This window comes from Dioscorea cayenensis, chromosome 2 (genome assembly GCF_009730915.1).
Source record: "Dioscorea cayenensis subsp. rotundata cultivar TDr96_F1 chromosome 2, TDr96_F1_v2_PseudoChromosome.rev07_lg8_w22 25.fasta, whole genome shotgun sequence".
Classification (NCBI taxonomy): Eukaryota; Viridiplantae; Streptophyta; class Magnoliopsida; order Dioscoreales; family Dioscoreaceae; genus Dioscorea; species Dioscorea cayenensis.
Genome location: NC_052472.1, coordinates 21,118,086 through 21,132,628, shown reverse-complemented (window position 1 = coordinate 21,132,628; position 14,543 = coordinate 21,118,086). Strand labels below are relative to the sequence as shown.

Sequence of the window (14,543 nt, the reverse complement as noted above, 5' to 3'; positions counted from 1 at the left end):
GGGGCTTCATTCCACTCATGTCGTATCTAGCTCCCAGTTTTCGGCCATCTACACCAATATCAGCTTCCTCTACTTTTTCGGCAGCAACGATCTTCACTTTCTGTCACCCTTGCAGAGATGTTTGGCCGTCACCACTAAAACCCTCTAAACCCTCAAAACCCTCTTTTGGCTTCCTTTTCAGACCAAGTGGAGAAGAAGCTTGTCTCCTGTCTTCTTCTGCCTTTCTCGAGACAAGGGACCCTGATAACGCGTGTCCGTGGCTTTTTCCAGAACACGCTACCTCCGGCTGACAAGGAATGCTAAGTTGTCTCCATTGCCTGACTCGAACAACACATTTGATGTGGTTTGTCCATCGTGGCATGAAGCACAAGTTTTGAATGATGACTGTGTAAGTTTGGATGGAGTAACACAAACTTAAAGCTGGGTTACCCGAAAGAAACAAGGGCAAACCTGGGTAACCCTAAAAAAAATTTCCTCCATTATCAGTTATTTGCCGACGTTTATTGATTTAGAGCCCATTACTTTTGCAAATGTAGATAACTTTGAGTTGGAGGTTGTTTTTTGCAATAAGTTTGATTTGTTAAGAGTTTGTTTTTGGAGTATGTTTTAGTCAATTTTGAAACTGGCCTCTTGTGCAAATAAATCAAGTTAAGAGTCATAAATAAATGAAATATCAGTTCTTTGTTATATCAGTTTGGTTTGCTTTAATTTCGAGTAGGTCATGAGTTTATTATATTATAAGCAACCTTCACTGAAAAACACAATTCTTGCACTAGCATAAATTTTAAAATAAGTACAGAATTTTGATAGTTTCAATTAGTTTTTAAAGAAAGAATTTGTATATTCATCATGAATTGAATGACACAGGACAATATAAAAAATTTGCTTACATGTAAAAACTATATCCATTGATGTAGTGAGTTAGCATTATGTCCCCATTGACTATAGATTAGTTTAGCTGTAGTCTGTAGAGAGTGGTTGAAAGTGATCAACATCAGGCTATGGACCACATGCTTTGCAGAGACCCACTTTATGTAACCTTGTGTTTCTTTGGAGGCACTATTAAAACCAGTTTTTATAAAGGTCAACTTGAACTTTTGTTTCTCATTCTATCAAGTGTATGATAGTCTATTTGCTTGCACAATTAATTCTCAATGTTAATCCAATATGTAGAGATTACTCTATCATTTCACATGTTACAATAAGTTTATTAGTTGTTGGCATAAAGGATGTTAATTAGATTGTAATTAAGGTTGTCTTTGATGGTGTTGTAGTCCAAGCTAGAGATAAGGATCGTGAGAAGCGGCAGCAGCAAGCATCAGTACCCAGGCGTAGTGGGAGGAAGAATCAAGGACTAATCGGCACCAAATTCAATGATTTTATTATGAAGAATTAGCAGCTAATGAAGGTCTTATTAGTATAATGAATGTTGTAATTTCGGAGAGTAGGGGATTACAAGGAGGTCATTTAGCATGTGAACATGTCCTGGCACATCAACTGTTTGTTGAAATGCCAGCTAGAAGAATTGTTACATTTTGGAGGATTCTCCTTGTTTTGATTTGCTTGTTTTGCTATATAGGAAGATGCAATGGGAATGATTGGGATGTTTTTGGCCAGAACAATTCTATTCTCTCTACTTCTTCACATTTTCCTCTTCTTTCTCCTCTTCCCTTCTTCCTTCTCAGTCTTTCCTGTGTTCTGATTAAGTGCTGTGAGCTATCCAACCCCACCAAATATAGTAAACCGCATCAATTTGGTGCTTTCATTGAACCCATGACCGACGGCATGGTGACTAGAGTGAGAGCGGTCGATGAACAATTGTCGTCCATGGCCGAGCAGCTCGCCAAACACGACGCTGTCCTCGCCAAAATCGACGGCCTCTGTTCCACAGTCCAACATCATTCTGACTCCTTCGAACTCATGCGCAAAAGCCACTCTGAATCCTTCGACATTCTCCGCAGCTCTTTGGCCGCTCAATAGACGGTTATGGCTGAGATGATGGTCAAATTACAACACCTTGACAGACCATCGCCATCCTTCCCAGCTTCTCACCCACCATTACTTCCGCTCCCTCCATCCACTCCTACTCCGTCAACCCATCGTTTCTTCACCTTTAACCCCCACCATCCCTCGCTTTCCACCCTCGTCTTCCCTCGTTGCCCAAGTTCCCAAAAATTGAAGTTCCATTCTTTTCTGGCGAGGATGTTATTGGGTGGCTGTTTCAAATTAAACACTATTTCATGTTTAACCAAATACCGGACGATCAACAAGTCGCCATCGCGGCCTTCTATATGGCGGTCCCAAGCACGGCGATGGTTTCAATGGTTATACTCCACCGATCAGTTGGCACAGTGGGATGATTTTGTTCGCAAGCTTGAATTGCGTTTTGGCCCTTCTTCATATCTCAATCATGAAGCCTCTTTTTCAAGTTGAAACAAACGTCCATGGTCGACGCTTTTTCTCCATGAATTTGAATGTTTGTCTACAAGGGTCACCAGGCTGTAACCACTAAGCTTGATGAACTGCTTCCTATCGGGCCTTAAGGAGGAGATTCAGCGTAAGTTGTACATGATGAAACTACAGGATCTCCATGATGCGGTTGGATTGGCCAAGCTCGTCGAAGACAAACTCCGGGCAGCACGAGCGGTCACTACTCGACCCCTGTTTCAACGACCTCTTCTACCGGCACCACCACCCATTATGGCACTTTCCCCATCCACGCCACGCGCCACTTCTCTCCCAATTAAAAGGTTAACACCGTCCGAAATGGCCGCTCGCCGTGAGAAGGGACTCTGCTTCAATTGCGACGCCAAATTCACTCCAGGACACCGTTGTAAACCTGCCCTCTTTCTCTGCTTAATGCTCGATTCTGACGATTTACTAGGTCCTGAGGGAGGACCCTCCACCAGTGATCGAGCTTTCGTCACCGGAGTCGACCACTGCTGTTAGCTGGGAGACGGATGCACCCTGCATCTCACTCCACGCTAGCGATGGGGGCGGATCGTGCCTTCCACCTTGAAAATCGCCGGCTCGATCAATGGAAAGGACATACTTGTCTTAGTGGATGGCGGTTCCACAAACAATTTTGTTCAATCAAAATTAGCAACCCATCTAAATCTCTTGGTGCAACTGCTCCTCTCACTGCGAGTAGCTGCCGGCAGCGGAGATGCCTTGACTTGTGGTGGTGAATGCTCAGGCGTATCTCTAAAGATGGGTCCAGCCACATTCACTGTTGATCTAATTTTATTACCCATATACGGCGCGGACGTCATCCTAGGCGTTCACTGGATGCGCCAACTTGGTCCCATTTTATTCGACTATAGCCAGCTTTGGATGGAATTCAATTATCTGGGCCAGAAAATCAGACTTATGGGGTTAACTCATTCTACTTATGATGGCACCCGACCGGCTTCTCTTCAAAAATCGGGATCGTCAGCGGGCCAGTTCTACCAACTCACCATCGAATCAGTTGAAAAGAATTCCAACCCAAAATTTGGGACCACTATACCGGTCAACTTTCTCCGGGAATTCCACTCCATTCTCAAGACTTACAGTGATATCTTCGCGACTCCATCGGGCCTTCCTCTAGTCCGGGAGCACGACCACCGCATCCCACTACTTCATGGAACGAGCCCAGTTAATATCAAACCATACCGGTACCCTCATTTTCAGAAATCGGAGGTTGAGCGCCTTGTTGGGGAGATGCTCGCCGACGGAATTATCCGACCGAGCACCAAACCCATTTTCCTCTCCCGTTCTCCTGGTAAAAAAGAAAGACAGCTCGTAGGCGCTTCGCGTCGACTCACGAGGGGCTCGAATGCTTGTGACCGTCAAAGATCGATTTCCGATTCCCACGGTGGAGGAATTACTTGACGAAGTCGCCGGCGCCAAGATTTTCTCCAAATTGGATCTTCGCGCAGGCTATCACCAAATCAGGATTTTTCCCGTTGATGTTGAGAAGACAGTTTTTCGCACCCATGATGGCCACTTTGAATTCCTCGTCATGCTCTTTTGGCTTGTCGAGCGCCCGAGTCCCACCTTTCAATCACTTATGAATTCCACATTCGGGGCAAGTGCTCATAAATTTCGTTCCTATATTCTTTGGCGATAATACTTGTTTCTGACTCCGACTTGGAGTCCCACTTATCTCACCTTTGCGAGGTGTTTCAACGACTTCGCCATCACCAGCTGCTTTGCTAAGTTGTCCACATCACCTTCCCGACTTCATCCTTGAGGACAAGGATAACACACAAGGGGAGCTATTGTTGTAGTCCAAGTCGGAGATAAGGATCGTGAGAAGCGGCGGCAGCAAAAGCATCGATACCAGGGCGTTGTGGGAGGAAGAATCAAGGACTAATCGGCACCAAATTCAATGATTTTATTATGAAGAATTAGCAGCTAATGAAGGTCTTATTAGTATAATGAATGTTGTAATTTCGGAGAGTAGGGGATTACAAGGAGGTCATTTAGCATGTGAACATGTCCTGGCACAGCAACTGTTTGTTGAAATGCTAGCTAGAAGAATTGTTACATTTTGGAGGATTCTCCTTGTTTTGATTTGCTTGTTTTGCTATATAGGAAGATGCAATGGGAATGACTGGGATGTTTTTGGCCAGAACAATTCTATTCTCTCTACTTCTTCACATTTTCCTCTTCTTTCTCCTCTTCCCTTCTTCCTTCTCAGTCTTTCCTGTGTTCTGATTAAGTGCTGTGAGCTATCCAACCCCACCAAATATAGTAAACCGCATCAGATGGTCATCATTAACATATTCTCAAAGTCAGTAGATTTTTTTTTAATGACAAATGGTAATAAACACTTCCATTTAATAGTATTAAAAAGACAAAAAAAGAACCCCAATTATATAATTTTTTTTTTAGAAAGATGAATAAACTACTTTATTAAATTAGAAAGATACAAAAGGGAAGAGAGATCAACCTTGTTAAACTATTTAATAATTTTTAAATCCCTAGCAAATATTCACATGTTATCTTTTATGAACATTACATAACATTACATAAACCAAACAAGGTCAAAATCAGTGTCTTTTCTAAAAATTCAAATCCAATTGGGGAGAGTTAACTTCCTCCAACAAAGATGCAGGAAAATCAGTTGGACCTGTAACATATTTGTCATTGATCATGTCATGAGATTCAATGCTATCACATCTTGATCCCTGGGATGACTTGATGTTGGAAACATCAACTTCATTGTGCATAGGTCTTAGAGAATATTTATTCAGTGATGAGTATATCAGACCTAAAAGAGAGATTAACACAAAAACCAATGAGAAAAAATAAAGTGAAAATTATTACTATGGAAATTTTGAAATGAATGAATGTAAAATGAATGGAGGAACCTATATTAATAATCAAATAATCTTAATTTCCTAGACCACCTCATTATCACACACACACTCGGTAAACCAATCTGAAAACTGAACTCAATCAAAATGCTTAACACCCATCTACTCTTGGCAACCGTTTCTTTATTCACCTATCTTTTATTTTTGATATGCTTTACTCTATATTTGATTGATTACAAGCTTCAATCCTGTACCATAGTTATTTTCTTTTATTTATTTATTTAACAAAATGTAAATAAACTAGGTGTCATGAATGTGTTCTCTAATTATGTAAGATTTAAACCTGTTTCTTCAGTATAAATATGAACACAGTAAGCTAAACTTAATTTGCTTTTTCATATTTATACATTTTTGTTTTAATAAAAGTGTATGTGAGGTAAAAATCATGTTTTCAGTATAATGCTACCAAGATTAACAAAAAAACAAAGTAAAATAAAAAGACTTTTAAAGAAGGTGGTAAATGCCTTCCCTCACACATTAAGCTAAACTTAATTTGCTTTTTCCATATTTATACATTTTGTTTTAAATAAAGGTGTATGTGAGGTAAAAATCATGTTTTTCAGAGAGAAGCTATAATGCTACCAGGATTAACAAAAACAAAGTAAAAAAAAAAAATAAATAAAAAATAAAAACTTTAAAGAAGGTGGTAAATGCCTTCCCTCACAATGCTTCCCTTCCCACTATGGAGAGAATCACCAAATCATAATTTTTTTCATTATTTTTCCTAAATTTGTAAAAATTTAATCTTTTTTATAAAAAGTTTATTTGGCATCATCTTTATTTTCTCAACGCTTTCCTTTACTTTTTCTATTTCTTTGCTTTCGTTGACTTCCATGGAGCTCCTCCTCCTCCTCCTCCTCCTCCCCATGGGAGTGGGAGCCCAGAGGAGAACATCACTAGGGATCTCTACTTATAGCCGATCTCTCCAGACCTCGAGAACCACCAGGAATCTCAACGATGGGGAGGCTTCCTCGTGGCTGCCGTTTCCATCCTAGCGGGTTCGAGCTCATTGAGTACCTCTCCGACAAGGTCAGTGGATGCGAGGATCCCGGCCAGGGTTTCATCAAAGATGATGTTGATGCTTATGCCTCCAGCCCTGATCTTTTGTTCGGTGATTCCATTTTTTATCTCAACTTTGATCCAATTTGAACAAGTTTTGTTAGGTTTTGCTGTCTTTTATCTTTTTCTTTTTCTTGTTTTTGTTGGGAATTAATGGAAGAACGTTTGCTTGAGTGGAATAATGAACTTCAATTTAGGTATGTTTGAATGATGCTTTGGTTCAATTGTATTAAAAGGGTAGAAATTGGTTATTGTGATGATGATCTCCAACTTTGTTATGCCTTCAGCGCGCCTTCTTTGTAAATCTCCTACCTTTGTGCTGACAGATTAAAAAAACCATTAAGTCTTAGTGCTGTAGTTGCTGTCATTGCGGATGTTGATTTTTGTGTTATGTTTTTGTTATTGCTTCTCTGTCTTCATCTGAAGTCTGCTACAGTTTCTTGCTCTTTTTGTTTTGTTTTTGCTTTTTAATTCTTTTTTTATGGTTACACCTGGTTTGTCGAACAAGAATTCCTTACTATGGCATGATTAGTAAATATTCTGATTTTATTTCAGTGTAGCACTTAGTCGCAGGAAGTTAAACAGAAAAAGAACAATTTTAGTCATTGCAGCTTGGCACAGGCACGTTCATCATTACCCGATAAACTGCATGTTCGATAAGGAAGCCTTGACAAGGAACTTCAAACTCTAATAATTGGAATGTTTTGGCTGGAAGAGACTATCTCATTGGCTGATTCTCTCTTTTCTCTCTATATATATCATGTTTTATAGTGTTCTGACAAAAAGTTTAATCGTTGACTGTCAGCCGCCTAACATGGCAAACCTAACTCTGTTGAGAAGCTAATTTTTATCATAAAACAGAAAGTTGGATGACATACATAATAAATGTATAAAAACATGATCCCAATTATGTATGTCATCCTTTGTAAATAATGTTTCTATGCAAACTTATTCCCTTACTTTTAATGATAACTAATTTGCACCCTGTTTGACAGCTAAATTTTGCCCGGATGATGAAGATGGGAGGTTGTTTTGTTTCACCCCTATCAAGTTTAGAATCACGCATCATTTTAGGTGTCGCCGTACTCCAGATGGTCACTGGAAAGCTATACACGCCACGCAGATGATCAAAGATAGAAATGGAAATCTGGTTGGACGCATGCAAAAATTAGTCTATTGCCATGGGAGAACCTGGCTTTTTGGAAGGAGGACTAACTGGACTATGAAGGAATACACCCTTCATACTAATCCTCCACAAAATGTAAGGAAATAAGGAAAACAAAGTTAATTTATTCCCTTGTCTTTTTTCCCCTAACATTTGGTCTCTCTCTAAGGTGGCTCTCTGTGAGATATATTCTTCACTGAAGAAGCCAAACAAGGAGAGTGACGGTAGCCTGAAGCCTATCCAGAACCAAAGCTCTTTATCTTATAGTGCTTCTAGCAAAGATGATGTTTCCAACTTTGCGTCATCCCAGGGATCGCCATCTATCCATGGAGTAAGTATCAGCAATTCAAGTGGTGTTGGTGCATGCTCAGGATCGGTAAATATTGATGGTACGGGTGGAGCAGGCTTTTGGTCCTTGGATGAAGTCCTCTCATCATTTAGTGGTGACGACTTACTTTCGGAAGCAGAACTTTATCTACCAGATAATTGGTGTCCTGATGGAGGTGGCACTGATATCTTCAAATTTGAGGATACTGCAGGTTCAAGTAATTGGCCTGAATTCTTCCCGGAAAAAGTTAACTCACCAAAGTTGGACACGGAGCTCTGCAACAGTGATATTGATGGAACCAAACCTGATTCCAAAATGTAGCAAGATGCCATGTTTGCAATGCGAACTTGCTCTCTTCTATTGCTATCTAGTAGGTAATTATTTGATGTTGTCTCTTGGAGATCTTGTTTATTAAATTTTCTTACTTGTTTCTGGTCAAAATTTCTATATAAATTTGATGAACTTGGGTAATTTTTGCAAATTTACTCTTATGATGTGTAACTTCCAATCACAATTCTGTATTTTGTTGGGTCCTTGTAATGCCACAATGCAGGCCCGCTTTGTTTGTATGTTAAGTAATACTAAACAGGAAAATACTTGTCATGTTTAATTGTCAAAGAAGCATTGCCTTTTCAAAGTTGAACTGATACACTCAGAAGACCTGGAAAATCACTGAAGGGAGGAATTAGTACGTGGCTAGTGCGGTCATCTACCAATACATCAGGAATCAGGATTATATTATGTGAAGGTTGTGTCCTCTTCATGGAGAGACTGTTTCTTCTTGGGTCCTTTCAAGGAAATGTTTGCAGCAATACCACAAAATAGGAGTTTCACGAAAAAGATGCAAGGTGATGTTCAATTTACCATTATATGTTTTGTCATACATTGGATAATTGATACTGATGCATCCATTGCTATTCATCAGTTCTTTTTACTTAATTAGGTGTATAACTAAGGTACAAGTTATAATGTTAGTCTGTAGCATGTGGTACGTCCCTAAAGCAAAACCATATATGAATTCATTTTATCTTTGACAATCTGGTTAGAAACCTTACTTGTCTAGTGTTGGGTATAATTGTAGTAGGACAATTATTTCTAATCATTTGAAATAGCATAAGTGTCAATCTATTTTCAAAGAGCTTTCTCTTGGTCAAATTACGTATCTTCTAGTAATGAAAAATGAACTGGCATGCTAAAACATTTGATTATTTTTCCCTTGCTAATGATTGGAAATCTTATGTAGGTAGAGTTCATAATGTTATACAAATAAGGGAAGAAAGATTTCCATTGATTATTTACTAACAAGATATTCATGTGTTTTTATCTGATAGATTAAAGCTCCATGCGACTTCTTTTTTACGGGTTTCTCTTTTCACAGAGGAGGTGTGATTGAATAAAGGACGGCACAACACACGCCTCAAATCTCAGGCAAACCATTTTATTTACTTCAGATTGATCTGTTAATAATTTGGACTCCATAATTCTTAATTTTTTTATCACATTCTTGTGTTCTTCAAAAATGTTTGTCCTATGCACTTGTTATTTGTGGCAGTGGTATTGACTTTTAATCTGAAAAACACATTCTTGTGCTTTCAGATTGTTTGTTTAGGCTTTGGAATTGATCCTTGAATATCCTGTCAAAATATCCTTCTGAAAAAACACAAATTTTCTCTTGATGTTTAGAATGAACAAGCTCCTGAGATCTGCCATTATTGGATGTAAATTGTGTTTAATATAATGAGTTACATAGTTGTAATTATGGGATTTAACAGTTAGGAAGTTAAAAAGGATTAAAGCCTATATAAAGAGAGTTGTTTTTCTTTTATGTTTTGAGATAGCAAAAATAAAAGCATTCTTCCACACTATACTTCATCTATACGACATCTTTTTCATATCTCCTAATGATAACTATGTTTACGCCCTGTTTAACAGCTGATTCTATAGCAAATGGTAGAGATGAAAGATGGAAATTGTTTTCTTCTACATTATACTTCCTGCATAATGTCTTTTCACATTTACTAATAATAACTATGTTTATTTTTGCTTCTTTTTTACTATTGCTGAGAATTACATCACACGGCCTTTTTGACAGCTGATTTTTCGATAGCAAACGGTTGAGTGGGGAAAATGTTTTATTTCACACCGATCAAGTTTAGCAAGACATCTGCTCCTTGAAGAGATCGCAGCACCCTGTATGGTTTCTGGAAAGCGACAAATCGCAGGTCTGCGGTCCATGATGAAGCAAGCAAAGGAGTTGGATTTATGCAAAACTTTGTTTACTTCCATGGTAAGAATGGTGGTGCAAGGACTAAATGGATGATGGAGGAATACACCCTTTGTGCAAAATAATTCTTCAAATGTGAGGGCATAAAAAGATAGCATGATTGATGATACATTTCATTTGATGCAAAAATTTTCTTGCCTTTTTAACATTATATTTCTCTTTTTAGGTGGCCCTTTGTGTGAAACATTTGACACGGGATAAACTTAATAAGCCTGAGCAAAAAGCGAATTAACGCTTTGCTGATGTCTCCTCCAGAACCAGAGCCCTTAATCACATAATGCTTTCCGGGGATCGCTGTTGCCTTATGGGGATAGAAAAAATAATCCAGTCTCACCGGTTCCACGATAACTACGTAGAACCTAAGACGTGGTTTTATTCTCAAAGCTATGGGTTTATAAATTTTATTTTTTATTTATTATATAAGATTGAGATATGTTGATAATTATATTAAAAGATTGTTACCTTTTATTTTAAAAATTACTAAATTAAGGTAGTTTAACGGATGAAGATGAGTCATATCTCGGTTCCATCGTAATTACTATGGAACCGTGTCCGTGGGATCATTTCTATATGGGATAAGTAAGTTTTGTTGGTACTTGATAGTGGTAATGGTATGAATGGCCTTTCATAGGAACCTGAGTCTGGATTTCTCAAATCCAGTTTGTTTAACAACAAAAACTCAGTCTTAGTGACACCCCATGCAGTCTGGTTCTGGATTGCTACAATCTTTTAACAGTGAGACTCACTCCCGGCAACATCTCGGCCTGGATCATCTGGATTACTGAAATCATTTATCGGTGAAGACTCACTCTTAGCAACACAACTGCCTGTGTCTGGATTGCTGGAGTTTTTTAAAGTCAAAATGAACACCTTCTATGAATTTTTGATGAAATATATATATATATATACAACCTTATTCCAAGCTTCCATGTTTGCAATGCGAAGTTGCACAATTTTTTGGAGATCATAAGTTTTCTCCCATACTTATGTGCCAGCCTGCAGCTTCTTATATAATATCATGAACTAAAACATTTTCTTCAAATTTACTCTTTACGTTTTGTAGATGCTGATGGCAATTCAATATTTTGCCTCTTGCTGCTTATTTTGCTGGTGTTGTCCTTGAATTGGTTGTTCAGTGCTTTTTACTTTTGTATGATTAAGGTTCAAAAAGTTGTAGATTTTGGGGTTTGATCGGGTTCCACAAGTTTTATTCTTGTTTTGTTTTTTTTTTCTCGTAATATTTCACTATACTAAGTAGTGATTATTACCAACTTGTATGGGAAAATTTATGCAATTTTTGACTAATAGGTGAGAAGCGTCCCTATTAAGGGATTGTCAACAATGATTTACAAACCTCTTAGGATAACTTTTAATTACTGTTTTTTTCACTGTAGACTCACACTTAGGCCTGTGAATAATACAATGCATAAACAATACATGAACAATACTACTCAGGGAAGAATTTGAATCTTTGTCCTCCTCTTTAGCACTCTTGTATCATACCATTGGACTATCCAATTATTAACTATACAAAATTATATGGCGGTTTATCCAAATTTTCAATAATAATAATAATAAGTATAATTCTTCAAAGAGTCTTTTTACTTTTTCAAATTTATCCTTCTAGCCTTTCACTTTAAATTGTAACTTTTTAGTCCCTCTACTAACCATATGAAAATTGTAAATGATCAAAATATTATAATTTAGGGTCTGTTTGGATAGATCAAAATTATAGCATAATCCGTACAATATATTATAATTTAACATTTTCTAATAATTATGCCATATTGACTGTTTGAGGACTATTTAAGAGTATAAAATTATGGTATAATATATGTATTATGTCATAAAAAAATATTCCACTAAAATTGTAATATTTTTTCATTGTAAATAGTCTCTAGCTCTTTTTTTATCAACAACCAGTTACCGGTCCATTGGTGGTTTGGCCGGACTCTGGCCATCAATCACCGGTCCAGCCAGCTTTCGACGACCGGCCACCAATCCATCGGCAGTCCATTGGTGGTCTAGCCGGCCTCTGATGACTGGCCACCGGTTCACCGGCGGTCCAGTCGTTGATAAATATACCAAATTGGAAAAGTAGAGGATTGTTCAGAAATTATATCAAATAATAATAATAATAATAATAAATGAAATATAAGGCGGAGGTGGGTGGAGCGGTGAATGATGAATCCATTCGTTGATAAACTATACTGACACTCTCTCAATGTTCGTTTTGTTATTCTCAACCGCGTTTCCTCGCGCGTCGGCCCGGCTTTGTTTTTCTTCTTTCTAGTTTCTTTCCTTTTCTTGACTTCCATGGAGTCTCTCCCTCTCCTCATCGGAGTGGGAGCCCAGAGGAGAGCATCACTAGGGATCTCTACTTACAACTACAACCAATCTCTCCAAGGCACAAGAACCACCAGCAATCCCAACGATGAGGCTTCCTCGTGGTTGTCGTTTCGATCCCAACGAGTTCGAGCTCATTCAGTACCTCTCCGACAAGGTCAACGGATGCCCGGATCCTGGCCAGGGTTTGATCAAAGACGACATTGATGCTTATGCCTCCAGCCCTGATCTTTTGTCTGGTGCGTGCATTCCATTTGATTCCCTCTCAAATCTGATCCAATTTGAGCAACATTTTTATCTTTTCCTTTAGTTTTTTTTGTTGGGAATCAAATAATCAATGGAAATAGTGAACTCCAATTTAAGCTTGCGTTAAATTTTGTATGTTGGAATGATGCTTTGGTCCAATTTTTGCTATGCCTTCTTTGTAAATCTTTTTATCTTTGTGCTGAGATATAAAAAAACCATTAAATCTTAGTGCTTTACTTGCTATCTTTGCATATGGGATTTTGTGTTTTGCTTTTTTATAGCTTTTAAGGTCTTGATCTGAAGTTTATCATTTAATCTTTGTTATTATGTATTTTTTTGATGAGTTGTACTTGAACATTAATTCTGAGTGCTATGGGCTTGTTTGGAGCTGGTGAGTTGCTTGTGCTTTTGTTTCGGCATCCTTTTTTATGTTTATACTTTTTGGGGTTGCAGAACAAGTGTTCTTTACTATGGCATGATTATTAGGTAAACCAATTTTATTTCAGTATGGCACTTAGTAACAGGAAGTCAAACAGAAAAAGAACAATTTTAATCATTGCAGCTCTCTTCTTGGCCTGGGCAAGTTCATCGTTACCTATCAAACTGCATGTTTGACAAGGGAACCATGACTAGGAAATTCAAACTCTAATATTTGGAATGGTTGGGTGGAAGAGACTATCTCATTGCCTGAATTTTTTTTTACTCACTCTCTCTCTCTCTCTATATATATATATATATACATATGTATATATTATGGTTATAGCCTTTTGACAAAGGTTTAATTGCGGGTTGTCACCTACCTAACATGGTCATCCTCCTCTTTTCTTATCTGGTCTTGGCTTTTGCCCATGGCAAAGCTAAAAAATGTTTAGAGGGAAAGGTAGACCTAAGAAGTGTTAAGCTAAAATTTTACGCAGTGATATGTAGAGCTTGGTTTATCTAATCTTTTGGCCCTTGATAAAGCAACTTGGAAGAAAATGACTCTTGCAGCCGACCCCTGGCAGTTGGGACTAACAATTTCTGTTTGTTGCGTGTGTAAGTACGTATCAATTTAAAACCCAGAATCCTGAACTCCATGAGATGAAGTGGAAGAACTATTTCGATTTAAAATAGGCAAAATTTCTCTGGAACACTATGCTGATATGAATGGTTAATAGCTAGGATCCCATTTATATATGTCATGTTTTGCAGATAATGTTTTTGTGCTAACTTATTCCCTTACATTTGATGATAACTAATTTGCACCCTGTTTGACAGCTAATTTTTGCCCAGATGATGGGGATGGGAGGTTATTTTGTTTCACCCCTATCAAATTTAGAAAGGGGCTTCGTTGCAGGGATCGCAGCACCCCAGATGGTCACTGGAAAGCTACAGATGCCAGGCGTAGGGATCGATGATAAAGTGGGAAATCCGGTTGGATGCGTGCAAACATTAAGTTATTACCTTCGGAAAAGGGGTTGTGAGGTCTAAATGGATCATGAAGGAATACACCCTTCCTAATTGCCAAAAATGTAAGGAAATAAGGAAAAACATAGTATATTCATTCTCTTGGTTTTTCCCCTAACATTTGGTCTCTCTCTTAGGTGGGTCTCTGTGTGATATATTCTTCACTGAACAGATATAAGAAGTCAAACAAAGAGAGGGACAGTTGCCTGAAGCCTATCCAGAACCAAAGCTCTTTATCTTATAATGCTTCCAGCAAAGATGATGTTTCCAACTTTAGGTCATCCCAGGGATCGCCATCTACCCATG

The 14,543-nt window shown here is 38.2% G+C and overlaps 1 protein-coding gene across 2 annotated transcripts; it reads left to right on the top strand.

Annotated features, from left to right (window-relative positions):
• Positions 1-6,173: 6,173 nt before the first annotated feature.
• Positions 6,174-8,416, top strand: LOC120280556 (NAC domain-containing protein 71-like). 2 transcript variants are annotated; one of them, XM_039287435.1, is made up of 3 exons: positions 6,174-6,526; positions 7,418-7,683; positions 7,757-8,416. In XM_039287435.1, the coding sequence occupies exons 1-3, from the start codon at positions 6,433-6,435 to the stop codon at positions 8,234-8,236; spliced, it is 840 nt and encodes a 279-aa protein (XP_039143369.1). In that variant the 5' UTR covers positions 6,174-6,432; the 3' UTR covers positions 8,237-8,416. The 2 variants fall into 2 exon arrangements, with proteins under 2 accessions (XP_039143369.1, XP_039143361.1); XM_039287427.1 differs by having other exon boundaries at positions 6,176-6,474.
• The last annotated feature ends 6,127 nt before the right edge of the window (positions 8,417-14,543 follow it).

Coding starts and splice junctions, on each gene's coding strand:
- LOC120280556 (XM_039287427.1), top strand. CDS start 6,321: ATGGGGAGGCTTCCTCGTGGCTGCCGTTTCCATCCTAGCGGGTTCGAG. Junction 6,475..7,417: donor CAGCCCTGATCTTTTGTTCG/GTGATTCCATTT, acceptor CCTGTTTGACAG/CTAAATTTTGCCCGGATGAT. Junction 7,684..7,756: donor ATACTAATCCTCCACAAAAT/GTAAGGAAATAA, acceptor TCTCTCTCTAAG/GTGGCTCTCTGTGAGATATA.